Source organism: Vicugna pacos, chromosome 3 (genome assembly GCF_048564905.1).
Source record: "Vicugna pacos chromosome 3, VicPac4, whole genome shotgun sequence".
NCBI lineage: Eukaryota > Metazoa > Chordata > Mammalia > Artiodactyla > Camelidae > Vicugna > Vicugna pacos.
In genome coordinates, this window is record NC_132989.1 from 23,831,174 (window position 1) to 23,857,539 (window position 26,366).

At 38.0% G+C, this 26,366-nt stretch overlaps 1 protein-coding gene across 4 annotated transcripts in view; it reads right to left on the reverse strand.

Moving 5' to 3' along the window:
- Nucleotides 1-26,366, reverse strand: part of CTNNA1 (catenin alpha 1) — a 276,028-nt gene that overhangs the window by 130,106 nt on the left and 119,556 nt on the right. For 3 of the 4 annotated variants that reach the window (XM_072956860.1, XM_072956852.1, XM_072956855.1), the window contains one exon: nucleotides 888-994. In XM_072956860.1, coding sequence (XP_072812961.1) covers nucleotides 888-994 — 107 coding nt within the window. Of the gene's footprint in view, nucleotides 1-887; nucleotides 995-24,346; nucleotides 24,482-26,366 lie in introns of those variants that run through there. The other variant, XM_072956868.1, reaches the window with a different exon arrangement.

Consider the following 26,366-nt stretch of genomic DNA (forward strand, 5'->3'; position numbering starts at 1 on the left):
AATTAGGAAAGGCCCTCAATAAAGAAATGAACAACTGCTCAAAGCAGCCTACTGTGATGGCATTTAAGTCCCAGACATTAACCGATAATACTACCAGATGATCTGTAGGTTGAAGATAACTAAAGATTTGTGATTAGGGTAATTTGCCCCTCAAAAGACCTACTGACCCCTCAAAAGAGCTGCAGTAGCTAGGCTCCAAGAAAGTAAACATTACTGAGTCTTAGTACACACTCCTACTTACTTATTTATAATACTAGATTATATTTATGAGCTGGAATGGAGTTTTTTTTAAGAAGAAAGCACATGCCGCTACATCTCATTTTCTTACACACTCTCACACATACACACACACAAGTGTAAAATGTGCCAAAACACTGAAAGTGCATAGCTAGTAGCTAACAGTTAATAAAATGTTATCACACTGTGATATCTGTGCTAGTAACAGAACATTCCAAACCTACCTCCTCAAATTAAACAACCTGCTAAGAGATCCTAGACAATCAAAGGTGTGTTAAGCGGAGTGAAGAGACTTAACAGTCAAGGCTCCATACCCCATCTTTCTTAGAAATAGCTTCCAAGCAAAGAGTGATACCAAAAAAACATCTATAAAGTGCAAACATTTGGAAAGTTGCACTACATACCACTGGCTCCTATTATGGCCAATAAGACTGAAAAAAATGACAGCAACTACGTTTCTAAAGAGTTAAATGAATCCATGTATCAATATTTAATTATTAGTGGAGCTAAACTGTCTAATTACTATCAGCCTAAACTCAGCCACTCAAATGAAGGCTTTGAACTAAATAACCTTGCCCTGTGTTTGTTACCCAGGCCTATAGCTATGGAACCATGTTACAACAACTATGCATTTGTTTGTAGATTCTTACCTGGGTAACAAGAGGCTCCAACAGTCTTTCAACTGCCAAAGTCCTGATCTCTAAACTTTTGGGATCCCATTTGAAGTTTATGTTGCCTGCGTGGACAGCAGTCATTTCTGAAAGAGAAACAAAAACCTCGTCAGGCAAATATCAAACACAAACATGCTAATACATAACAAATCTTCTCCTAGTTAAGGACTTTTATACTAGGAAAGTGACATTCACCACAAGATAAAAAATTCTTACTAGCCTACACATTAGGGACTAATAATTCTTACAATCGCTTATACTTAAGATTTTGAGTTTATAAACATTAGGGGTGTTACAAGAGGGCATTCCCAAGCACATTGAGCTTTTCTCTTTGGACTTCCCTAGAACCAAGAAACTGTCACCTCCAGTTTTTCCATACTGACTTAGAATCAGCATGAAAAGGTAAAGTAAATGAAGGCTAATACAGAAGATCCTAGTTTTTCTTCCTCCACAACATTTATATAGTACAATATTTCTAAAAGGTATACACTCCACTTCATTTTTTAATGGATTCTTAGGGAACATCTTGTCTTACTATATTGAAACATAATGCTTAAGGTCGGCTGCCTTCTGTACCTACAGCTATTATCACTAATAGCCGGAAGCAATTTCCAGTTGCACTTAGTCAAATATCACTGTATCAGTGTCAAGGTAAACTTCCATTAGACAGAGGCCATAAGAGTAAGGGGAAAGACTTCAACCAAAATACCAAGCAGTTGGTGTTTGCTTCTATAAGTAGTGCCTTAAAGAAAAAAAAAAAGAAAAACAGAAGTGTGTCCTTGAGGTAAACAGTAACATAAAATTTCCAGACAACAAACTGTTGATAGAAATATAAAACCTTTTTTTAAAGGGTACATTCTTACAAAGGAGAAATTCTACTTCTTGATTCTTATTCTAAAGGAGAAATTAAGGTATGTGTAAAAACTTGGATACAATGACATTCCCAACAGCACTGTACACAATCATTAAAAACTGTAAACTAAATTTCAAACAACAGATCACTGAATAAATCACATAACCAACCACACAATGGGATACTATGCTGCTCTTAAAAAACAATGTTGACAAAATTTAGAAAAAACACTAAACAGTGTTCTCACTGCCCATCTTTATTTCTACTAAATATTATTTCCTTCAGGGGAAAAAAATGGGTGGGGCTTATTCCAGGTCTGATATATACTATTGTGCAGAAAGCAAGGAAAAGCACAGAGACTAACAAGATCATATCAAAAAAATACAAGAACCAAGGGCTCCAAGTTCAGTAAAGAATAACTGATGACTGTAACTATATATTAGACAGACAGATAGCCTATGACCATAGGGATCCTCACAAGAAAAGAAAGGGAGTAGGAAAGGAATTTCTTTACCATGAATGTAGAATAGAATTAGAAAATGACCATTTGTTAATACCAGTGTAATAACTGATTGAGGCAAGGATCACCCATGGACATTAACACCATTAGGTGACAGGTTATTTATTAGAAAACAGCAGATTTGTAAGGTGCCAAAGTATCACCTGACAGGTTGGTTACTTACTAATTACAAGGGGGGCAGGCTAAACCTTTACAAGGGTGAGATCTAATGGTCACCCCCTTAAATAACTAAATTTAACATTGCTAATAATGAAGCTCTGATATTATATGCCTAATATGATGAAATATGAAGTGCTCCACACTCCCTAAAAAGTATTCTTGATGGAAAAAACGTTTTAAATGTGTTTTTCATGAGCCTCGGTATTACTATAAACTGAGCAAAGTTAGTTGTGCAACAGCCAAGTTAAAATTAAATGTTTAACCTGAGTCTAATGAAGCCTCTGCATAGGGATTCTAAATCTTTCTCAATGCCATGGACCCCTTTAGCAGTCTACTACACCCTATCGACCAATGTTGTCCAACAGAAATAATACAAGCCACCTATATAATTATTTTCTAGTAGTCACGTTAAAAAAGTAAAGATAAACTGATGAAATTAATTTCAACAATATATTTTATTTAAAATAGTATATCCAAAATATTATTTCAATATGTAATCAGTATTTTTTTCTATTAGAGATGTTTTACATAAGTACATGATGACATGACTAAGCAGTCATCACTGCTGGTTGGGGAGCCGAAGCTGAGGGCGTTGGGCGTGCTGAGGCTGCGGCCACCAACCCTGGTGGTGAAGGGGACATCATCCTCCCGGGGACGGGGCTCGTCCTCACTGGGCGAGGCCATCAGGCAGATGTATGTGTGCAGCTGGACGAGGAGCCTTTACATAAGATTGAAAATCCGAGATGTGTTTTAAGCTCATTTAAATTCAGAAAAGCCACATTTCAAGCACTCAATAGCCACATGTGGCTAATGGCTTCTATATTGATTGCACAGTGCAGCTATAGATCCTTTCTCAGAATGCTTTTTAAGATGCATGAATTATAATTCAAATAATTACAAATAAAACACGTATACTGAAAATTAGTTATCAAAGTACTTTACAAACAAATGTGTGATGCAGTTAATACACATGCTCTTTATTAACATACTAAATAACATGTCAAGAAGTCTGATAACTACTTCAAAGTAATAATGAACATGCACTTTTTTCAAGATATAATCACAGCATACATGAAAAGCACTGAGATTCCTACTGATGGAACAAAGTTACAGGTTCAGTTGAAAACTGGAATTTGTTTTCTACATTAATAGAAGGAAACACTAAATTCCTGTTAATAGTAACAAAGACAATACTTTTCCAATCCAAATTCAGTACAGGTTAAGAAACCCTAAACCTAGACTGAATTTCAAGTTTATATGATGTATAGAAGTTTATAGGGGATACAGAAAGAACAGGTTAAGTAACACCATGAGGAAACAGACAAATCCAGAATGTAAGGCATTCTACAGGACAATGTGGCCTTAACTTTTCAAAAAGCAGGCGGCTGGTGGTGGGGGGGTATTCTAGACTAAAAGACTTAGGAGACAAAAGAAACTAATGCAATACATGTACCTTGTTTGGATCCTGGTTTGAAACAAACAACTATTAAGAGATCTGTAGGAAAACTGGCAAAATTTTAATACTAAATATTACATGATATTATGGAATTACTGCTCAGTTTCACAGGTGTGATAATGAAAATGTGGCTATGTAGAAAAATGACTACTTTTAGGAGACACATGGTGAAATATTCAGGGGTGAAATATCAAGATGACTGCAACTTTCAAATTCAGCAAAAGTACAAACACATAAACAGAGAGATCAAGGAATTATGAAAAAAAAACTCATAACTATTAAACCTAGATCAAGGACATATGTATGGGTGAGTGTATATCTGAAATTTCTCATTTTAAAAATGGGAGAAATGTTGTAGAGGTTTATGAGAAAATGTTAAAAAAAAATACTACTGAATATGGAAAGGGGATTTCTAAAACAATATGAAGTATAACTGCAGGAGCATATATAAAAGAAAATATTAACAATATTACCTTTAAGAGTTAGGGATGAGTGGTAATGTTCTTTTTTCTTAACTGTATTTTCTGATATTATAAAATTATAAAAATAACTTTCTAAATACCTGTGTAATAAAAAAGTAGAATCTTTATTTTACAAACTATAAGGACAATATAATCAAAAGGCATGCTTGATCATCACTTAACCACTCTAAACTTGTTTCCTCATTTATAAAATAAGATTATCATTTACTTAAAAGAAAAAAAAAGACTATCATTACCTTTAGAGAGCTTCTGTGAAGATTAAACAAACTATGATCCACTGAATAAGTTCTATGCTAATATGAATAAAAGAGAAGGAAAATTTCTTCTCTAATAGAAAATCAACTAATAAATATAGAAGGAATAGCATTTAGAAAAATCACCATTTAGGAAATATCATAATAATATTCAGGCAAGAATTATGAAAGAATGCTAAAGCAAGTAGGTGAAAATTTACTAAGAAACTGAGTATTTACATAGTCTCACAGTAACTCCCAACAGATTATTGATTGATTACAAAGAGGAGGAATACAGTAACTCTCCAGTGGAGAAACCTGACAAACAACACTTTAACTATGTAAAGAAAATAACATCCCCAATAATGGGACAAATAAGCATCATGTATCTCCTTATAAAAAGCACTGAGAAGGATACAACATCATTTTCTGTGGTATTTCCTGTCAAAATTACATTAACCTCAATCTTGTCATGAGGAAACATCAGACAAACTCAAAGTGAGGGATATTCTACAAAATAATCAGCTAGTCTTCAAAAATGTCAAGGTAGAAAAAACAAAAATAGACTGAGAAATTCTTCCAGATTAAAGGAGGCTCACAGACATGAAAACTAAATACAGGCATTTTGGATTGAAATTGTACTAGAAGAAAAATACTGATAAAATTTGATTAAAGATTCTGAAGTAAATAATAAACAGTATTGTATCAATGTTAAATTTTCAAATTCTCATCATTATAGTTATGTCCTTGTTCTAAGTAACAGAAATGATGTCTGTAAGTTACTCTTATATGGTTCAGAAAATGTATTAAATATATGTATACATACAGAGAAGAATGGAAAGTGGAATGGAAAGTAAGAGGAGGGGAAAAGAAAAGAGGGAGGAGAGAGACAAGGAAGAGGGAAACTGAAAGGAAGAATGAGGAATAGGAATCGAGAAGGCATGGAGAGAGGGAAGGGCAGGAGGAGAGAAGATAAGGGAGGAGGAGGGGAAAGAGAAGGAGAAGGGAGGAGGAGGAGGGAAAGGGAGCGTAGAAGAAATGTGGGTAGTATAGCTGAGAATTTTTTTTTAATTTTATTTCATTTTAATTAATGTTTAATAGCTACTAAGGACTATTTTATCAGATAGCATAGTTCTAGATTCTCTATAGAAAACAACATCAAACACATAAATTCTTTATTAGAATAATGACCAGGACAAGGTAGAACTGCACATGTCTGTACTATCCCACTCCTGACAACTTTAATATAAAAATACCTGTTTGTATCCTCTTCCATAAAGGCATGCTTGAGGCACAAATAGGTAGGCCCCTTTAGATACTGCTGAAAATTAGTGCAGACATCAACTAACATCTCACCAAGACTAAGCATCAAAAAATACTAGAATCAATGAAGATGGGATGCCAAAAGGAATTTGGACCTGTTTAATCTGTCAACTCAGAATGCCAGTTTCCAGGGAATTTGTTTCACCACAAGTGGGCAAATTTGCTCTCTACACTCATATTATGAACAGCCTATACTTTGGTTTTTCAAAGGTTATTTGTCCACTAAACTGATCAACCCAAGTCAGTCAACCTTGGGAGATGGGAGTGCTAGACTGCTGAAGGGCTGACAACAGCTCCAGCAAATGTCATCAAATGTCACAGATAAGACATTTCAGAAGGAATGATTTGTCCCATGGATACTGCATTCCTGTATCCTAGCATTCCACTGCCACTGCATCAACACAAAACAGAAAAGCTTCCAAAGGTTACACAGGGAGGGAGTCAAGAGATAACTTAAGTGAAGCCAGCTCCAAGTAGTCATGTGGTCATGTTTGGGTTTTAATTATTAAACAAGTATAACATATGACAATTCACTTTCCCAAAGAAAGAAACTCTTTTTTTTCTTCCTTGAAATAAAAAGCCTTCTTAAAAGGAGCTCAGAGAAAAGCTGTTAGCTCAATCCTTGTCTGGGGAAAGAAACTCATCTGAGGACTTAATGGCTTTTCAAAACCAGAAAATCAAGGTCCAAACAGCATACATATGCACTCTTATATTGTTTTAGAATCTACAACTTGTGCCCAATTTCTTCATAAGTAAAACTGGGGTCAGGATGAGAGTCCTGAGCTGAAAGACAAGTATGAAGCCACAGGGAAGTTGTAATGGAGGACTCTATGGGGCCTTCTGGAACAGACTCCCCTACCTCCCCCAGTGTCGTCACCTTGACTCCTGTCTGTAGAAAAACCTTAGCCAAAGAATAAATTTAATCAGAGAAATGAAAAAATAGATAAGCAAAGAAAAGCAGTCAAACAGGGCAAAATAGTAATAGTTTAGTTATTAAATAAAGTCAAGGACCCTTAGTTCCTCCTCAAAGGCTATAGATAATATTCTGAGCCATATCCTTTGAGCTGCTTTATAGACACTAAAACCCCTACCAGGTGGAATAAGTTAACTACAAGATGGCCAGAGTACAGCCATGACAGAAGTTGCTCCATCTTATACAATTTCAAGAACTGGTCTCAAAGAAGTGTGAACAAACCCTGGAACCAAAGATTAACTGTACTTTAAAAATCAAGATGACGCTAATCAGACCACCGCAGGACCAATTTCAAGATGACTGTCAGAGTTGACTGTGCAGTTCTGCACGTAGACCCCTCCCCTCCACCTATACACCCCCGAAACTCCCCTTTTTATTAAAAGCTCTTGCCCACTGACAGGTAGCAGAGAGTTGGTTCTTTAGGACATGAATTCATCTTCTCCCGAGGTTGCCAGCTTCCTAAAGAAAGCAACCTTTCCTTTCCTACAAAACAAAGCTGTCAAGGAGGAAAGCTGTTTGGAGATAACTCAAAGAGTGAGGAAGCTACCCAAGGTGGGCCTGGGAAGCCTGAGTTAAGCCACTCAGAGAAAAAAATAAAAGACTTTAGAAAAATTAAGATTGTCTGAGAGAAAGAACAAGAGTCCTCTGATGATTTGTACATGCTGTTTAAAATAATTTTTTTTCTTAATTCTCAGGGGAAAAAAGGCTTCTTGGTCTGTTATTTTCTTAATTTTGACACTCTGGGATACAAAACAATTTCAATTTCTGCTTAACGGGAAAAAAGGCAGAGTGTAAGCACAATAATAATAAATTGCAAATGATAACCTGACTTCTCTGGGTCTCGGGAGACCTCTAGGAGGGGCCAGGACTGGTAAATGGGAAAAGCATGTGCCCAGCTCCCATCAGCTCCAGCCAATCTTTACTACACAGACCTAGGGTCAGCAGATCATTTGATATTTCAAGAGACCCAGACATGCAGATTTTTATGTGAAATCTCCCAATTTTAATGATAGCAACTTGTTCCAAAAATGTTTCCCTCTGTGTAGGACAAACAATCATCTCTGCAACCAATGAACAAGATTCTCCCCTGAAGTCCCTTCCAGTTCTACAGTCCAGAACTCTACAACCTCTTAACTAATGTCTCTGAGGTCTCCAGCCTCCCACATAAAAATTCACCAGACTCAGACTAGCACTAAAAGGTGTTAAGGGAAAGGGCTCAGTCACTCACTTCCATTGAGAAACTTGAAATATACCGACACTTGAAAATTGAGAACTCATTCAGTGTGTTTTCAAGTCTTTCAATAACCATGATGGAAGCAGACTGCCTTGTGCAGCATCTTTAATCAAAGGCCCTGCCAAGAGTGACACCGCACATTATTAAACTACACAATGCAACCAAGCTATACTTCTGGTGACTCCAACCATAAAGATTACAAAAAGTAGAGGTAGAACATTTAAAATCTAATGAAAACATGTTCTCTGGAAAGAACATGGCTTCTTGAACCACCTTTGACACTTACTTTTTTTCTGACCTTGGGCAAGTCACCTCACCTTTCTGGATCCCCAGTTTTCTCATCGATAAAATGAAAGGGCTTAAATTCTAAGCTCCAAATCCTCCTAGCTCTCAAATTCTAGTGTTCCCTTCATTTAAATTTCTCTCAATGGCCTCTTAATTGTTTCATTAAATGTAATTAATTATTCCCAGGTTTAGCCTGTGGTCTTCCTAGCTGTATTTTAAGGTTAAAGATAACTATGCTTATGCTTCCTTATATGTCTTAAGTTGCTGGCAAGGTACTTTATGCAAAGATGGTTTATGCAGAGCACAGCATTAGCTGAACTAAATTTATGCAACCTGGTTTTAAAATATTTACAAGCCTACCAAGACAAAGCTCCTGCCTCAGTCTTAGTCATATCTTCTGCTTCTCTACAATTAATGGTATTGTTTAGAGTAGCTAAACAAATAACTTTTAAACTCTTGGCAGTTTCTAGTTTTCCAATTAAGTTACAGAGCACTCCCTCACAAGATCTATTACAAAACTTACTAGAGCTAGCCAACCTTAATGAATTACAGCAACCTTAGGTTTTTCCAGGAGGGATCACGCTTAGTTCAACTAAATAAAAAGTTAAACTGTAGTTATTTAGTTTTCATTACCTTATAAATAGCAATCCTGTCTATAAAGCAAAAGTTCACTATAAATTCAGAAAGGGGCAGAGATGTAGGTGTTTGACTAGCTATCTTTACAATAGAAAGAGAAATGGGGAAGCAACAAGCAGAAAATAAAAGCATAGTTCCAGCAGAACCAAGGAAGCTGACTGTTGGCAAACTGCCTCATTCGTGCAAAGAGCTACATAACCTTCTCCAAAGACATTAAATGTTCATTTACAACAGAATGGCTACATCATTCTTAAAATGTGTCTGCGCCAAAGCTTTAGGATATCCTTACCTAGCTACTCAATGCCAATTTTTTTTTTAACAGCAAGGTTAAGTTAATGCAATGTTAGGATGGTTCATTTAAATGCAAATCAGGAAATTCAGAAATTAAAAGTACCCACAGAAACGGTAACTGTCACACTGCAAACGATACAGGATTGTGTTATTACTCAGTGCAGTCATAGGGATGCCAGGTTGCATCTGCATTAAATAGAGAACACAGCTGTTGGAAACTCAACTCTCAAATCTCCCGGTTACTGACCAAAAATACAAAGTAACCCTTATAATTAAGACTCACTCTGATACCTATTTTACTAAATCCACCCCTAAGCCTGTCACTTTCTTCTAAAATGTAAACTAGGTGGGGATAGGGGAAGAGGGTCAAGAGGAGTAAAAGAAAGTATAAAACACAGGTTCATGTAAACAAAACTTGCTTTACCCTGCCACCGCAAAAAAAAAAAAAAAATGCAATCTCTTTCTAATCACAAGTATAATATCATCATCCCCCTTCCTCAAAAAAAAATGCTGAGCCTTAGTCAAACCTGGGGGCCAAAATATAATCAGAGTAAAAAATCTCCTATTTACTGCAGAGTACTGGATCACATAAACCATCATTTGTATGTAATCAACTCATTCTATACAAATACATTTTGTATCAGGCACTTTTTTGGCACACAGTAGAAGTCACTCTCTTTCCAAGTATATAGATCACTGAGAAAAACGACAACTGGCTAGATCTTTATTATTTTTAAAGATTATAATTATTATAGTTATTTTATTACTTTTTTAAAGATTATAATTATTTTTAATCATAATAAAACATACCATCACTCTCATTTTATTCCTTTTCTTACTTTCTCTAGAGTACCAAAAGCAATGGGGAAACACAGGGAACAGCTGATTGAAAGTACTGCCATGCCACAAACATCAGGAGACACAATGGTTACCAAAATGCCAAGAAAAGGACAAAAGGTAAACCTTAAAGAAAGAAAGTTCAGTCAACCATTTAGCTGCTCAATCAGCAAATATTTGAGTGCCTTCTCCATAAAGTCAATATTCAAGACCAAAAAACAGCCTTCACGAAACTTCACTGTGGTAATAGCAGAAATAAACATATGAGACAATATCTGTGCTAGGAAATAAATTAGGCAGGGTAACAGTAATGAAATTAGGTGGGGTCCTTCGAGGGCCTTTCTGCCTTGATAACATTTGAGCTGAAATCTGAAAGTCAAGAAAGAGCCAATCAAGTGAATTATCTGGAGGAAGAGCACTGCAGGCAGAGTTAACAGAGATGAGGCAGCATCTCCCAGGACTTAGAAGAAAAGGCGGCAAACGTGGCTGAAGCACAGAGCAAGAAGAGGTGAGAAGAGATCAGGTGAAGGAAAAGAACAAAAACAAAGCCAAGCTCCAGAGCTGCTGAAGTAACTGCAGTCTGAACTCAGTATCTAGGTTTGTTCACTTAGCTTCCACCCCCACATGGCTGAGACCATTAACAATGGAAGAGTGTTTAACAGAAAACTGCACTAAGCCCTCATAACAGACAACTGATTATGGATGCACAGGAAGTCTCTTATTTCCACAAGGAACTGGATGACTCTGGTCTCAAAAACAAAGATGAAACCAGCATCTATCTGGACTGGAAGCACAAGTGAAAAGAGAAATAAAAAGGAAAAGAGGTTTTTGTTTTGTAACAATGGGACTAAAAGGCAGAGAAACTTCTCTCACATCTGAGAAACCCACAGGAAGAAAAGGACTGTACTTTTCTTGGAGAACCAGGAGAAAAGATGCCTAAACTTGACCAGAGTCTAGGAAGTTACCCACACCGAGTGAGAAAACAAGAAAGAACTGTCTGTAAAACTTGTAGTAAACACCTTTGATGACCTATTCTGTCGTTCATTAATCAATGACTGACCAATTACTACATTCTTGGGATCATCACAGCAGTTAATTATTAAGCACAAAAGGAAACGGGTGCAGGTGCCTTTACAATGGAGAAATCTGGCAGAGGTCACTTAATTCCAAGTGTTTAAATTTAACCTCACCACCAGTGGAACAACTTGACAATGGCTGCGATGTCGAGAAAGGTACATCATTACATACGCAGCGTTCTTGTCAAAAGTGGAAACAATGAGACAAATCTAAACTGCAGACATTCTTCAATAGTGGCCTAAAAAGTGTCAATGTCATTAAAAAAAAAAAAGACTGAAAATCAAATCGACAGAGACATGACAACTAAATGCAGTATAGGATTTTTATTGATGCCTGGAATTTAATATGAATATGGACTGTACACGAAATCAGTACTTCCGGGAATCTTATTTAAAGGAAAATTCTGAATCAGTAGTTCCAGGGTACCATGTAAGAGTCTACATTTCTTGCAAGTTCCTAAGGAGAACATACACCAGTTCTTGGACCACTCTTTAGAAGGAATCATATGTTACCATAACAATGTAAATTTTCTTGCATGCTATTGTACTTAAGGGCAATGTCCTTATTCTTAGGAGTTACATGCTAAAAAACTTAGCAGTGAAGCACCCTGGTGTCTGCAATTTACTTTCAAATCTCAGAAAAAAGTTTATATTGAACAATGGAGCAAATTTGAAAAATGTTAACAACTGTCTAGATGAAGGGACAAATCAAGTGCTCACTGTACTTACTACTCTTCAAACTTCTCTATATATATTTGAAGATTTTCAGGAAAAAAAAGTTGGGGAAAATGCTCAGTCTAGACAGGAAAACAGTTACAAATACAACAAAGTATAAAGTTGTAAAGTAACCCATCACTGCAAAGAGGGGCACCCAGGAAGGAATCCCCAATGGCCAGGGAATCCTCACTGAGGATCTGATTTACTAGGCAGGAGGGAGAGCAGCTGTTTCAGGTTGTGCTAAGGGAATAGAGAGCTCTGGCACCTTCTAAGAACCACAATTATGAGCAAAAAACAGAGGATAGTGAAACAGCAAAAGATAAGTCTGAAAGATACACAGAGAAATTAAGACATTAGAGGTTTGGGTTTTTCTTTCTTTTTAGTCCAACAGTTTTATTGAAAGATATGAACAGAGACCCTCTCCCCCTGCAGTCCTGACAGCATCAGCCTCAAGCTCTGAGCATCTAGGCAACCTGAGAATGTACTTTTTCTTTTGTGACTTAAAAACACCCATTCTACCCACACACCTACAGTTGATTAATCTTTGACAAAGGAGGCAAGAATATACAGCGGAGGAAAGACAGTCTCTTAGCAAGTGGTGTTGGGAAACCTGGACAGTCACGTGTAAATCAACGAAGTTAGAATACTACTTCACACCAATGGCTTAAACACTTGTACATGAAGATAAGACATGATAAACCTAGAAGAAAGCATAGGCAAAACATTCTCTGACATAATAAACCTTAGCAATGTTCTCCTAGGGCAGTCTACCAAGGGAATAGAAAAAAAAGCAAAAATAAATAAATGGGACCTAATTAAACTTAAGCTTTTGCACAGCAGAGAAAACTATAAATGAAAAGACAACCTATAGGAGAAAATATTTGCAAAAATACTCATTCTAATCTTACTGTTTATAATAATTACTTGAGAAATCTTGAAATGCACCCCTCCTCCAAAAAAAAGATTAAAAAAAAAAAAAGGAGCAAGCTCCACCTCTTACAGTTACCAATGAAGACCAAAAGCCGACAGCATGTGTTGTCCTGACCAGAACAGTATTTCCCCAATCTAAAGGACTCCAAAACACAACTGGAGAGAGAACTCAGTTCCTTAAACTCCACAAGCCCCAAGCCAAGAGTTTTCCTCCCAATCTACTACCCCTGTGGCCTTCCTCACCTCTGCTGACCAAAGCTCCAGCAAATTGGTCCCCTAGAAAAAGACTCTAGGCCCCCTTTCTCCTCTTCCCTCCCCTCCTCTGCATCTTAGTAAACATCTCACTCTACTAACCCTTCCCATTCTTAGGAGTCTTATTTCCAATCATTCTACAGACAGCACCCAGTTATCACTGTCATGGAATCAACTCCCCTCTGAAAAAAACTTGGGATTGCTTCCCTATTAGAGGCAGGTTGGAACCGAAACTCCTACAAACAAACCTGACCCGCACTAGCCTGTCAGACTCATCACCTGTCTCCACTCAAAACTCTTCTCCAGACAGTCCCAGATCTTTATAAAACCCCTATCCTCTGCCCAGAGACCTATTCCAGACTTTTCCATTTTCCTTCAAGGCTCAGAAAAATGTCCTCTGCTTCCATAGAAACAGCTGTTCCCTCTTTTCTGGGTTCCCCAGCACTTTACAAGCATCTCTATTATAGCACTGGCCATACAGCACTGTATCAGTGTGTCTGTCTCCCACGAAGTTGAGAGCTCCTTTGAACACAGGTACCACGGCTTTTTTAAGCATGGTATCTTTCACCTAATAACATTCTATAAATGATTAACTGAACTGGTTAGGCTGTTTTTCAGTTTTATTTAGCAACACATCTAGCAAATGTCTCTCTCCCAATATAGATTAGCAAAATGGGTACAGATTGCCAATTCTTACCCATTAGTGATATTACTAAAGCTAATCCCATTGGTTTGTAGCAGTGGTGATTTACACATTCCTAACATCTCCCCTAGCACCGTCTTTGAAAGGCAGACTTAATAAATGCATTGTATTTAACTGAATCCTTCTGACTATAATTGAGATATAGCAAACTAATGCCTTAGACCTAATTTAAAGACACTTAGAAAACATCATATCTTTCACTGGTCTTAACAAACCCAAAGAAGCTTAAATTTCTCTCAAGGATTGCCATCTTCCATTTCCTTCAGTTTTTCCACTCCTCCCAAGGGATCAAGCTCACATTTCACTTAGCCACTTCTGTGCAAAATGACAGGTTTCTAAAGATACACTTCAAGGTCAGTCTAGAGCTTTCCTGAGAACATGATGACCCCAGGTTCAAGGAAGCAAAATAAAATTGTAACAGATAAGAAATCTTTGCCAACTTACAGATCCCCAGGAATAAAAAACCCCCACAAACACTGACTAGTCAGTAATAGTAACTCACCCATTCAGCTCTGCCTATTCAATGCACTATCATATTTCACAAACCATGATTAAGAGTCTAGATTAATATTGAAATATTTAACATAATGAAATGCTCAACATACCATTGGAGAATAGTAACAATGCATTTTTGCTTGGAAAGAAAGCATGTATCAAGAGCTGCACAGGACAAATGGACTATTAGCAAAGGCTCCTATCCTTCATGTCACTTGAAATGGGCCACAATGAATGCATTTTCTGAGTTATGGCAGCACCTTCAGTTTCAAGAACAGTCTGCAGTCTAACCTGGCTAATAAACCAGTACAGGATTATGTAACCTGATAATTAACTGGGCTCCCAGTTCACATCTTCAATTCATAATGTCTAATACTAACAAAACAAACCACAGCAAAAAACATTTCCAAAATACAACTGATGATCCACTTGTTTATAACAATATTTAATAATGCAACTCAGAATAAGAAAATGAAGGAAAGCCACAGCTTGATATAATGAAATGGAATAGCAAAAACAAAGCAATCCAAGAAAGAACTACCTTTTAAATGCAATTAAGGAATCAGATCAGTTATTTAATACAATTAAATTGGATTAAATTATTCATTACCAAGTTTTTTAATGCAAATGATAAATTTTTTCTTCTGTAAAGCCCTCAAAGTCTTTTTTAAAAAATTCTTACAAATGAAAATTATAATAACCTCCACAATTATCTCTTCTTTTACTACAGCGGGTACATGGAACAATGACAAGAAATTTTAAAAATCTAATCACACTACTTATAAAATACTTGTTCCAAATGACCAAATCCTTTTTTTTACAAATACTTAGAATAACACTCAAAGTTGCCTTTCGAACTATGTTTACCTTATATGCATTGCTCCAAACTTGCAGCCAGTGAAAAGGTACAAATTAAGCCCTAATCAAAAAGTGGGGTTGAAAGATGATCCTACTTCCATCAAGAAGTAAACAGAAATGCATGCTAATTTCAAGCTCCATTAGAAATAGGTCAGGGGTATGCTTCCACATGCAGAAGAGATAATTTGACAGTTATTAAAAAAAAACTAAAGAGAAAAATAATGAACATTTAGAGGCTCCAACAGAGAAGGGGCAATGCTAAAGTTTTATTTTGAAGAGTGGTTATTTCTGCACACTTGGAACTTTCAATAATGGATAAATGAAGTGCAGCCTTCTTGCAAGTGAGCAAAACTGCATGAGCCAGGGCAGATCGAATAAGCTATCTACCTCCCTACACTGTTCAGCCCATTCAGCCCAGGCCTACGATATCGGAGGATAAGCGGACTACCACACTACACAAACAAAAACCAACACCCTTGTGGTCTGGAAGCAAGCACACTGGCATATGCGCAAATTTTAGGAACTGTTGCCTGTGAGATACTCCCTGATGCCTGCTGTATTTAACTTTTTTTCTTAAGAGAAAACAGAAGGTACTAATAAGACTTAAATTCTCCAACATGTACAGTATAACCAAAATTCCTTTAAGACTTCTAAAAGTGTGGCTTCAGTCACTCATGAAGAATAAAATGATTTGGGCTGGGAAAATAGGAAGGATTTGATGTTTTTCACTATTCGTTTAACTCTATATAGAAGATCAAACTTGCAAAACATGTATTTTTTGAATGAATTTATTTTTTTATCTGTTTATTTTTTCACTTTTTACATGCAGTAAAATTCACTCTGGTATACTATTGTATAACTTTTGACAAACTCAAAACAGTTGTGTAATCTCCTCCACAATCAAGATACAGAAAAGTTAAAAGAATTCACTATATTTTCACAACAGCATGCACATACAACTAAACTGAAGAATATAAACATACAAAATATTAGCTTCAAGAGCTAATTTGGTACCAACTTACTACAAAGCTGCAATAATCAAAATAGTGTGGTACTAGAAAAAAAAAAGAAAGAAAGAAAAAAAAAGAAAGAAATACAGTTCAACATAACAAAACAGCCCAGAAACAAACCCTCTCATAGTCAAATAAGTTTCAACAAGTGTGTCAAAACCATTCAATGAGTAAAGAACAGTCTTTTCAACAACTGTGGCTGAGAAAACTGGAACTGCACATGTTAAAGAATGAAGCTGGACTCTTACCTAAAAAATTAACTCAAAATGGATCAAACATCTAAATATAAGAACTAAAACTATACAACTCTTGGAAGAAGTCACAGGGCAAAAGTTTTACATTAGATTTGGCAATGATTTCTTAGATATGACACCAAAGGTACAGCTAACAACAAAAAAACAGGTAAATTGGACTTTATCAAAATAAAAACTTTCATGTACTAAAGGACATTATTAACATAGTGAAAAAACAACCCAGACAATAGAAAATGTCTGCAAAACATGTATGTGCTAAGAGATTAGTATCTAGAATATACAGAGAATTAGAACCAAAACAAACAGTCCAGTGATGTGTGAAGGACTTGGACAGACATTTCGCCAGAGATATACATATGGCCAATAAACATATGAAAAGACACTCAACATCACTAATCATTTGGGGAATGTACATCAAAACTACAATGAGATACCACCTCACATTCATTAGGATGGCTACTATCAGAAACACAGAAAATAACAAGTGTTGGCAAGAATGTGGAGAAATTACAGCTCTTGTGCCCTGCTGGTAGGAATGTAAAATGGTACAGCCACCGTGGACAACAATATGGCAGTTCCTCAAAAAATTAAAAATAAACTTACCATATAATCCAGCAATTCTACTTCTGGGTACATAGCCAAAAGTAGTGAAAGCAGTGTCTCAAAAAGATATCTGTACACTCATATTCATAGCAGCATTATTCACAGTAGCTAAAACTTGGAAGCAATCCAAGTGTTCACTGACAAATGAACAGATAAGCAAACTGTAGGATGGATACACACACACACACACACACACACACACACACACATACATATATATATCTATAAAACAGTATTCAGCCTTAAAAAAGAAAGGAAATTCTGACATAAGCTACAACATGGATGAATCCTGAGGACATTATGCTAAGTGAAATAAGCCAGTCACAAAATAAGCTGGTCACAAAATAAGACAACATAATTCCACTTAAATGAGGTACCTAGAAGAGTCAAAGAAACTAAGTAGAATAGTGGCTGCCAGTGGCTGGGATAAGGGGGTAATGGAAGCTGTTGTTTAATGAGTATAGTTTTAATCTTATAAAATTAAAAGACTTCCCGAGATGCACAGTGGTGATGACTTCACATCATGAATATACTTAATATAACTGAACTGTACACTTAGAGATGGTTATGATAGTAAATGTTATGTGTATTTTATCAGAATTTTTTTAATTAAGAAAAAATAAGAAAGGTTCAGAAGAAACTTGACACATGCTAAAACATGGATGAACCTCAAAGGTATTATGCTAAGTGAAATGAGCCAGACACAAAAGGACAAATATAAGATTCTACTTATATGATGTACCTAGAATAGGCAAATTCATAAAGAAAAAAAGTAAAACATAAGTCACCAGGGGCTGGGGACAGGACACGATGGGGAATTATTGTTTAATGGGTAGAGTTCCTGTTAAGAATAAGGAAAAGTTCTGAAAATGGACAGTGATGATGATTGCACATCACTGTAAATATGCTTAATGCCACAGAACTGCACACTTAAAAAGTTAAAATGGTAAGTTTTGTTACATATATTTAACTTTTTTTTTCCTTTTCAGAGTAGTAAACCTTTTGCCCCAGGTATTTCACTTTTAGAAATACGGATGGGTAAAAGATTTAGCTACAAATTAAAGCAGCTCTGGGAAGCAAACTAAATGTCCAACAGAGGACTGAGTAAAGAAGCTACACTGGAATAGGAAGGGATTATTAATATCCTACCCTAGCATTGTGCGATTAACCGTATTTCATCAGTTCTAAAGCATACATATTTCACATTGTTAGGTCTCTATAATCTGTATGTCTTACAATTAATGGCATTTCCTTGCTTGGCAGTGTTTCTTTTTTCTTAGGGGTACATAAAATAAAGCTTAATCTTATACTACTAACAGGGAAGATGTTCAAGTATGATTAATGGACAGCAGATTACAAAAGAGCAAATAAAGTAAAATCTAGTTTCTATAAAAGTTATAGTCAATATACATGCCTAAGAAAAATATCAAAGGAAGTACAACAAAATGTCAACAGTGTTTATCTCTAGGTGATATAAATGAGTGGTTTTATTTTTTTAAAAAACTTCAATAAAATGGATGTAAAGCCAGGCCTCCTCCATCCCCCTATCAATCTGGTACAATCCTATTTATAGCATATCTACCATAATTAATTTAATATTTATTGAATAGTATCTGCTGTGGGTTTAGATAAGTCAGTTATCACAAAAGACTAAAAGATACAAAAGAATGTCATTGCCTTGAGGGAGCTCAGTATCTAGCAAAGGAAGTTATGGTCTAGAAGAGTGTTTTGGAAGGTAAATCAGCAACTCAATACTATGTAAATAACTGAACTAGTCCACTGGTTTTACTCTTAAACCAACTTAATATGAACAAAAAACATGTCCTGTCCAGCACTACATAACTGAAAGAATAAATGAACATTTTATCACATTAGAAGTTAAATATCCTTTATAAGTCATCTTATATATTACATGGCTGACAAAGTTCAAATTCTCCAGCTGAGACTCACAAGATTAAAAACTCCTACAAGCAGAATATCTTCATAAATCATCGGATAATAGACAATGACAAATTAGCAAAGCAGGAAACACCCCGCCAGACAATTGTTTGCTATGACCTTTTAAAGACCACATTTTTAAAAAATTATTTCCAGAAGCTTTCCTTCCTCACCAAGTGCTCACTGTAGTGCAGAAAAAAAGGGAAAGGAAGGAACTTCTGATACATGCTACAACATGGATGAAGCTAAAGGGATTATGCTAAGTGAAATGAGCCAGACATAAAAGGACAAATGTATGATTCCACTTGCATGAGGTACCTAGAATAGGCAAATTCATAAAGAAAAAAAGCAAAATAGAAATTTCAGAATTTCAGATAAGTTAAAGATCACTTTCAGCAAAAATGATCAATATCGCAATAGAAAAAGCCTATTAATCAGCCTTCAAATGGATAGCATTTGTGTCAGAGAAGGATGGAGCATTCCAGAACAAATGCCTTGCAGATGCAGAGACATGCAGCAACAATTTACAATAGAAGATAAAACTAGATCCATTTCCCCATCAGTCTGGAAGGATGATGTTGAGCTGTCAAGAAGAATAACTACCACAGCTTCCAGTCCTTTGACAAACCCTCAGATGTGTGGCCTTTTGGCCAACTATGCGCGATTTCATACTGTTGGAGCATTCATTGCATCCCAGAGAGTTTCAGCTTTCTGTAAGTTTTCTGTGGCTGAACCAAAAAAGGAAGCATATACAGATTTCCACAGAAATATGATCCATAAAAGATTTTGAGGAGATAAGGAAGGTTGGTAAATTTCAGAGTGCAGAGTGATTTTGGAATGTAAAGAATTTCTCTGGGTTGAATTCAGTGGAAATTTGTCACTTAATCTGTGTTCCTGAACCATGAAACTATGACTATCTGGGCTAAGGAATAGTTTCTCTTGATAAATAAACAATTAACAAATAAGGAAAGGAAAGGAAAAAGAAAAAAGAAGAAAAGAAAAAGAGCTGAAAAAGTAAGTTAGGGCCAGAACTTAAAAGGTACTGAACGCCAGTCTAAGAGTCTGACTAGTGCAGTAACAAGACAGCAGTAAATTTCCCCAAAGAACAGTACTGTTTATATGTAAAAGACTGATCAGTGAAGAACACAGTAAGAAATTCAACTAACTTTGGCAAACACTCATAGATAGAGCAACAATGTTTCAGATCCTCAAATTAAAAACTGAAGGGAGCAGAGGGGTGAGCAGTGACTTCAAAGGGACAAAAAGGGATTTCCAGAGTACTGGTAACTTTATTTCTTGATCTGAATGGTGGATATGGATGGTGTTCACTTAAATAATTCATTCAGGTATTCTTATAATTTGAGTATTTTTGTACATGTATACTTAAAAAGTTTTATTAAAAATAAAGGTCTACATTTGCAGCAGCATAGATGGCCCCGGAGAATGTCATTCTAAGTGAAGTAAGCCAGAAAGAGAAAGAAAAATATATATCACTCCTATTTGGAATCTTAAAAAAAAAAAAAAAAAAAGGACAAATGAACTTATATATAAAACAAAAGCAGACTCACAGACATAGAATACAGACTTGTGGTTGCTGGGGGGTGGGGGGAGGTGGGAAGGGATAACCTGGGAGTTCGAGATTTGCAGATACTGGTTTACATAAAATAGATAAACAAGTTTATATTGTATAGCACAAGGAAATATATTCAATATCTTGTAGTAGCTTACAGTGAAAAAGAGTATGAAAACGAACATATGTACATTCACGTATTATTGAAGAATTGTGCTGTACACCAGAAACTGACACAACATTGTAAACTGACTATACTTCAATTAAAAAAATTTAAAAAGAGAATATCGGGGGCGGGGGAAGGCCTAGATCCCACTTCTAAAAAATCCCCAGCTGAGAGGAAGTCATCCATAAAAATATTTACCAAACAGCACGAAAGATGCAACCAGAGAATATGTACAAGGTACCCAAGAAGCACTGAGATCCAACAGAAAACCCAGAGGCAGTGACATTTAAGGTGGGTTTTAAAGAATACATGAGTTTGTCAGATGGGTGAGAAATAGGGTGCTCCAGACAAAGGAAAAAATAAGAAAAAGGCACCAAAGCAACAACAGAATAATTTATCCAGAGAACTACAAGTAGTTCCAATAGTTCAAAGATAAGACAATCTAGAGTGGAAGCAGAGAGAAGGGGAAAGAGGAATTTATGTAAGATAAAGACCAGATGGAGAGGATTGTATCTGATTAGATCTAGGTGGAAAGGGTAAGAATGGAATAGAGATAGTTCTCAGCTTGCCCAAAACAGCAACTTTGTATTCAAGACCCTCCAAACTGACTGTTGCCTCATCTGTCACAGTTCTACCCACAAGCTAGGCTCCAGACAGAAAAGACTCTTTTTCCTCCTTCATTCAACATGCATCTTTTTTTTTTTTAATACCCAGGCCAGGTACAATGCCACAGGCTAAGGCTATCAGTCCCTGCCTTCAAGGCTCACTTTCTAGCAGGAAAGGCAAATAGGGATGTACACTACAATGGAATACCCCACCTGGTGAGAAGGGGTTTGCTGCTAAGAAAGTGCCAACATGAGTCTTGAGAGATGAGTAAGAGCTCCTCGTAAAAGTGACGGAATACAAATTGTATGGGGTGAGGAAGGAGCAAGGTGTATCACCGAAGAAACAACAAGAGTTCGGATAAGCCTAGGCCCCTACATTCAATCTTTATGTAAGGCCTATCTCATTTCTCCCAGTAATGGCTCCTTTTATCTCCACCACCTTCACTCCCACCATTTTCCCAGCTCAACTGGGAAAGTAGGCTTCCACTTGTACACAAATACAAGTCTTGCAAGCACTAGCAGGAGTGATCCTCTTAAAAAGCAAATCAGATAGTGAAACTTCCTACAATGGCTTCTTACAGTTCTCATAATAAAATCCAAACATGTGATCTGGAGTTCCCTGGCAATCTCATGTGAGGCCTTCTCCACATTCCAAAAGTATTCATGCTACACAATCTTTCTCTTAGGTCTCTAAACACATAAAGTTCTTTCCTGTCTCAGGACTTTACACAAGCAGAGGACCCTGTTACCTCTGTCCAGATCTTCACCAGTACACAACCCCCCTCACCAAAACCAAGGTCTGTCTGTCATGTTTCACACTATTGTTACTTTCTCACATCCCAGAACTCTGGCAGTTACCACTGATCTCCACATTTGGGTTAGGTCTCCAGAAAAAGTTGTCTCATTTTGGTCCTATTGAGTTTTAAAAAGCCTCCCAAAAGCAGCTCTCTAGTGCAAAGGTGACAAGGTGAGACATCTGCACTCAAAATAGACACTTCTGCTTTAGCACAAGCTTTGGACTTTAAAGTCTGATGCAGAAAAGAGAGTCTCATCTTGGAGGGACAGGGCACCTCCGACCTCTAAGTCACCATATGGTACAATACGTTACTGATGGAAGGAGGGTGATACAACACCAATGGTGTTAAGGACTGAGATACAGTGGATAGAATCTTGGATATGAATGGAGTGGGAAAGAAAAAAAAAAAAAAGACTGAGAAGCAAGTGCAAAAAATATAAAGAAAACCAGGACAGATTTATATCACAATTGCACAAACTCCTTTACTCTTTATGCTTTCTCCAGACAAAACACTACTCCTGTTTCACCCAATTCAAATGCCCTCCAGGAAGCCCTTCAGGTCTTATCCAAACAAAACTTACCAGCTCCTTCTCCATGCCTCCACAAGTTTCTCTTACCATTACTATTACTCAACAGTTGACCCACTGACAAGTTTCTCATCATTACTGTTAACAGCACTTAATGCCCTTGGCCTCACATGTACTACACTTGCAGTGCGTGTGTCTTCCCTATTACTCTGTGAGCTCTTAGGCTCAGAGATCATTTCTTAATCATCTTAATCATCTGTGGGCCCTTAAGAAAGTGGATAGGGGAGCAAGGGTATAGCTTAGTAATAAAGTGTACGCTTAGCACGCACAAGGTCTTAGGTTACCTAAGTCCCCAATACCTCCATTAAAAAATAATAATAATTAAATTAATAAATCTAATTACCTATTCACCCTCCCCAAAACAAAAGTGGATAAAAAATATTTTTTAACCTGACATTAGTGAAAAAGGGTTAACTGGGCAAAATGTATAATTTCTTCACCCATTCCTCTTGTAAAACAAAATAACACATCCTAATCAATTTGTTTTACAAATTCGTACTTCCTTAAAGTAACCTACACCTGTACAATCTTTAAAAATCACTGCTAAACAAAATACCCTCATTGAAATGCCTATCCTGTTGCAACAATACAATGATGTAATCATTTCCTTCAACATAAATATAAAATGCCCTTAATTTAGTTGGAGACTTAACATAACTTACTCTTTCCTAAATTATTCTAAGTTCTGTACAAAACAAACACAAAGAACATCGCAAAGACGCAGGAAGACATAAAAGGGTGTCAATCCTGGATTTGAGCCAACTGCCGCCTGCATTACTGGGAAGCCATTCCTGCCAAGCCAAGCTTAGGCATTCAGTCAACATTTCTCCCAACAAGTGCTTCACACAAGCACACTTTTTTAAAGTCAACAAAAAATATTCCAACGCCACTCGTGAAAACCGGGACTAATCAGAGCCAAGTGCGTCCAATTAACCAGCACAAGAAGTCTTGAATAATTTCACAACAAAAGTTAACATGGTACACGCCGAAAGTCTACACGGGCGTGGCGCCTTCCCCGCCAGTCAGAGAAAAGGACACTCAAACTTCCACATTCGCTGGGGCAGGGACTGCCGGGGTGCGGACCCAGCGAACTTCGGTCCACCTGACCGGGAAGTTTCGGGAGCGGGGGAGCGAGGGGGGAGACCACAGAAACCACAGTCACTTCACTGGAAAACTCAACTCCCAAACACACTCGCACCGGGAACAACGCGCAGACTCTTCCCTCAAGTAGGGCGGCCGAAGGGGACCAGCGCGGGGCTGGCGCGCGCACCGAGTCCACTTGAACAAAGTTTAGAAACCGAGAGAAACTTTCCCGAGAGGAAGCGCCGCGGCGGCGCGGGGCCTGCCGCTAACTCTCCTCCAGCCGCCGCGGCCCCCCACCTTCCCGAGCGCCAGGAAGCGCCGGCCCCGCCTGCCCGACCAGAGCCCAGGACCAGGGCCCAGGCCCGGGGCCCCGCAGGAAAAGCGGGCGGGAGGCCGCACAGGCGCCGGCCTGGGACCCGATTCCGAGCGGGGTCGTGGAGGAAACCGTGCCCCGCCCGTCCGAGGAGCCCCTCGGCCCTGCTGAGGGGCCCCCACCTGCCTGAAGAGAATTACCTGCGGCGAGCGGAGAAAGCGCAGGAAGATTCCCGAAGCCCGAAGCCGACGACCGCCGCTTTGTCTTCCCCTGTCCGGCTCCGAGGAGGAAATGGGCCGCCTGGCGCCCCCGCCCTGGGCCCGCCCCCTGCCCGCGGCCCCCGCCCTGAGGCCTGGGCCCCGCCCGCCCTTCCCAGTACCTCCCTCCGGAGCGCTCTTCCCGGAGCCTCCCGCTGCCGTCCGGCTTTCCAGGTCCTTGCTTTGGGGGCGAGCCCCGCACCGAGAGCCTGGCGACTCCAGGCCCAGACCCCCAAAAGGACCTCTCGTTCTCGGCCCCTTACCCTAGAGTCACTTCATCCCAGGCCCCTAGTGAGTACTCAGGCTGGGAGTCAGCCCCCGAGAGGAAGGAGGAGCGCTGACTCCTGGAACAGCCCTCCAGCTGGGAACGCAGGTGAGTCACCGCTCCGAGCACAGGTGAGTCTCTTGCCCGCTCAGGCCCCACCCCTGGCTGGTGCTGCAGAGTCCTGGGCATGCTCCTCTGAGGAGTGCTACAGGTGTTTCCAAGTAACGGGCTTCCAGAAAAGTGCTCTAGGCCCACCTTCTGGTTTATAGTAGGATAAAGTGAGGCCTCACCGCTTGAGGCAAAGTGGAACTAGAATCCGACTCTAGAGATCGCAGAATGTGCAATGGAAGCCCTCCTGGAAATTACCGAACACGGTCTGCCACTTGACAGTTGGGGAAACTGAGGGCACCCGATGGAGGACAAGAGGCATGTCACAGCAGCATCCCCTCCTGAGATTGATTGCTCCCCGCTCTACACACACTCACAGACACAAATTTGAAGGACCTGACTTCTATCCTTATCCCTCTGGCCATTTAGGGTATTTCATTCCCACTTGTCCTTCCTTATCTTCCTGGTTAATGCTCTCCAAAAAACTACAAAATTAAAAAAAAAAAAAAATATATATATATATATATATAACATGTTCACTATCAGCCTGGTATAGAAAACCCTAATAAGGTATTTCGTCAACCATGGGATGATGAACAAGTTTGATTTCAGTATTGGTCTATCACTACAAATTTATCCAAAGTTAAAGGACTATGCTCCATAACTCTATATATTCATGACTTTACTTAAGGACCAGCTACTTTCCAAAGGAGACAACCAGATGGCCAACAAGCACGTGAAAAGATGCTGAACATCACTGTCAGAGAAATGCAAATCAAAACTATGAGGTATCATCTCACACCAGCCAGAATGGCCATCATTAAAAAGTCTACAAACGATAAATGCTGGAGAGGGTGTAGAGAAAAAGGAAGTTTCCTACACTGCTGGTGGGAATGTAAATTAGTACAGCCACTATGGAGGACATTATAGAGGTTCCTTCAAAAAACTAAAAATAGACTTACTGTATGATCCAGTAGTCCCACTTCTGGGCATATACCCAGAGAAAAATATAATTCAAAAAGACACATGCACCCAATGTTTATAGCAGCAGTATTTACAGTAGCCAAGACATGGAAACAACCCAAATGTCCATCAACAGATGACTGGAGAAAGAAGATGTGATAGATAGATAGGTAGATAATGGAATACTACTCAGCCATAAAAAAGAATAAAATAATGCCATTTACAGCAATATGGATGGACCTGGAGATCATCATTCTAAGTGAAGTAAGCCAGAAAGAAAGAAAAATGCCGTATGATATTACTTATATATGGAATCTTAAGAAAAAGGACACAAATGAACTAATTATAACAGATGATTGAGCAGAGGGCATGGCTCAAGTGACAGAGTGCATGCTTAGCACGTATGAAGTCATGGGTTGAATCCCCAGTACCTCCTCTAAAAAAATAAATAAATGTAATTACCTCCTCCCCACCCAAGCCAAAAAGAATTAAAAAATAATACAATAATATAACAGATGATTGATTTCTTGATTACATGGAAGCATCTTTGACTGTCCTTTATGATTGGACTACTGCATTCTGTTGATTCTTATTTTGTGGTTGGCTTTATTTCTTTGATAACTTTGT